The sequence below is a fragment of the Buceros rhinoceros genome, unplaced genomic scaffold (genome assembly GCF_000710305.1).
Source record: "Buceros rhinoceros silvestris isolate BGI_N320 unplaced genomic scaffold, ASM71030v1 scaffold19359, whole genome shotgun sequence".
NCBI classification, from domain to species: domain Eukaryota; kingdom Metazoa; phylum Chordata; class Aves; order Bucerotiformes; family Bucerotidae; genus Buceros; species Buceros rhinoceros.
In genome coordinates this window covers 6,731-8,994 of record NW_010432321.1, presented here as the reverse complement: position 1 = coordinate 8,994, position 2,264 = coordinate 6,731, and the positions used below count along the sequence as shown (strand labels likewise).

At 49.4% G+C, this 2,264-nt stretch overlaps 1 protein-coding gene across 1 annotated transcript in view; it reads left to right on the top strand.

The window, feature by feature from the left end:
* The window catches only part of LOC104500136 (uncharacterized protein KIAA1671-like), a gene marked incomplete at its 3' end in the record, with an annotated part of 7,615 nt that extends 6,299 nt beyond the window's left edge, over positions 1-1,316 (top strand). Inside the window, exons 4-5 of the mRNA XM_010143740.1 lie at positions 1-787; positions 1,194-1,316. Of these exons, the coding sequence (XP_010142042.1) occupies positions 1-787; positions 1,194-1,316 (910 nt within the window). The remainder of the gene's footprint in view (positions 788-1,193) is intronic.
* Positions 1,317-2,264: the final 948 nt, after the last annotated feature.

Genomic DNA, 2,264 nt, shown 5'->3' with positions numbered 1-2,264 from the left:
GTGGAAGGGGACAGATCACTGTTCTCCTAATGCCAAACCAGGGGACCGTGCAGAAGAGTGCCACAGGCTGGAGAAATCAATTCTCAATGAAAGGAGCAAAGAGAAGCCGCAGTCAGGTAGCCCTGAATTTGATAAGCAAATGTCCAAAGACAGGAAGTTCAGCCCTCCGTACTGGGGCAGTCCCAGCAGCTTGCTTTCAGATAAGTTTGTAAGTTCCCCTACAGAGTTCTCTAGGAAGAAAACTTTCATCATCGATGAGGATGAAGAATTAAGCTTAACTTCCAGGAATCAAAGTTCAAAATTTGTGATTGATAAGGTACAGCCTATCAGCGCCGTTGGGACAGACCAAAGGTGGGAGGTGAATTTTGCTTCCAAGCTGTCCCTAAAGGCAGATGATGGCCTCGTACAGAAGAAGTTGGTCACAAAGGAACAGTTCTTGGAGGTGTCTGCAGAAGGCGATTGGAGCAAAAATGTAGCAAGGAGCTCTATAACGAGGAGCAAGGACAATGCCAATAAGGTGACGTGCGAGAACGATTCTGCCAATGCGAAAAGTAAACCGGATTGGAAGAGCTACAGCTCTGGTTTTGGCAGCGCCCCCGCAGAGCTGAGGCGATCCTATTCGGAGAAGATCCGCCAGGGGAAGGACAGTCTGCCGCTGATGCATGAAGTAAGGGGGAGGAAGGATCTGTACCTGGCCAGGCAAAGCTTCCCGGTGGAAAGTTCGGATAGCGGGTGGAAACTCAAGTTGTCTTCACCGTCGGAGTTGTTCTTCCACGAGGATAAAAAGGTATTGCCAGGTGGTACCCACGTGTTCGCTGTGACCAAAACCAAAAAGCGAAGACCTTTGTTAGGTCTGTGTAACTCTTCCCCGTGGCTGTGCAGCCGTGAGCAGGTACTCACGTTTCAAGTTTTAACAGCTCTTTCACCTTTACAATTCACATTTGCATGTGAAGCTCCTGGGCTGATACCGGCTCTGAAATGGGAGTGAGTCCTGTAGCGCAGCGACACGTTAATGCGTTGACGTGTGGCCAGTGGGACCTTGGTGGCTATAATAGTTTTCCATTTGCGTTTTCAGCTTTGAGCTTCCTGGGGGGTTTTGTGTGGTTTTGTTTTTTTTTTCCAAAGGGCAGTTTATATCCGTGTGTATGCGCGTGCATGTATCCGTAACAACCTCCACACCTCTCTTTTCACAGGTGTCTAGGAAAGAGGGGACAAGGCAGAGCTCAGACAGACCGGACAGAACAGACTTTTCCCTGGTTTCTACTCCGAGGAGCCGCCCCAGTCTCTATAAGGACAGAAGGGTGGATAGCGGGACGGTAGGCTGTGTTGGAGGAGGTTCTTGGGCAGGGGCTTGGGGAGGGATGAGGGAGGTGCCGCCCGACTCCAGTCAGCACTGTTTTCCCTCTGGCAAAGAGCTGTGAAATGAGTGTGTGTCTTCAAGAGGAGCAGAGGCACTTGCTGTGGCTTCTGCTGGGCCTCTAGCACGCTGCTCCCTGCCCAGCCTTCACACGCAAAGCGTTCACCTTGTCGGCTTTTCCAGAGCGGTGAAATGAGTGTGTGTCTTCAAGAGGAGCAGAGGCTCTTGCTGTGGCTTCTGCTGGGCCTCTAGCACGCTGCTCCCTGCCCAGCCTTCACACGCAAAGCGTTCACCTTGTCGGCTTTTCCTTCTAAGTGCAGGATTTTCATCCTGATTTCTTCAGGCTGCTCTAGGTCATGATGGTTTTGTTTGTTTCTCAGCTGAGATAATGGAAACTGGTTGGATTCCAGAAAATCTTTTCTGGAAGGTTGAGCAGATGAGTAGAGCCCTGTCATAGCCTGAAAAACGATGGGTTTCATTTTTTTCCTACAAGCAACACTGAGAACTATTTACGTGAGAATGTCAGCTGATGTTGTTGGTGGCCTGGTTTGTTCCTAACATTAATACTTCTGGGGTGAATTCCCACTGCAGGCTCTTGGGTGATGCTCTCTGAGGTTGCAGAAGGATGTCCTGACTTTAGCCCGCAGATGAGTTTTATGTTGGGAGGTAGCATCCTATGTCCAGATGTTGCTCTGGAATACAAAAATCTGGCTCTTCCAGAAGTTATATAATAAATGAAACACCAAATTTTTTCCTGGGGGGAAAAAAAAAGGATTTGAAAAGCACACCAGCAGCACAGAACTCCTCAATTTGAGAAGAGACATTGCTGCTGCCGCTGAAGTCCATCCTTGCTGCGAGAACATATTCTGAACCTCTGCCAGTGCTAGGGCTTTCCTTTGTGCGTGGG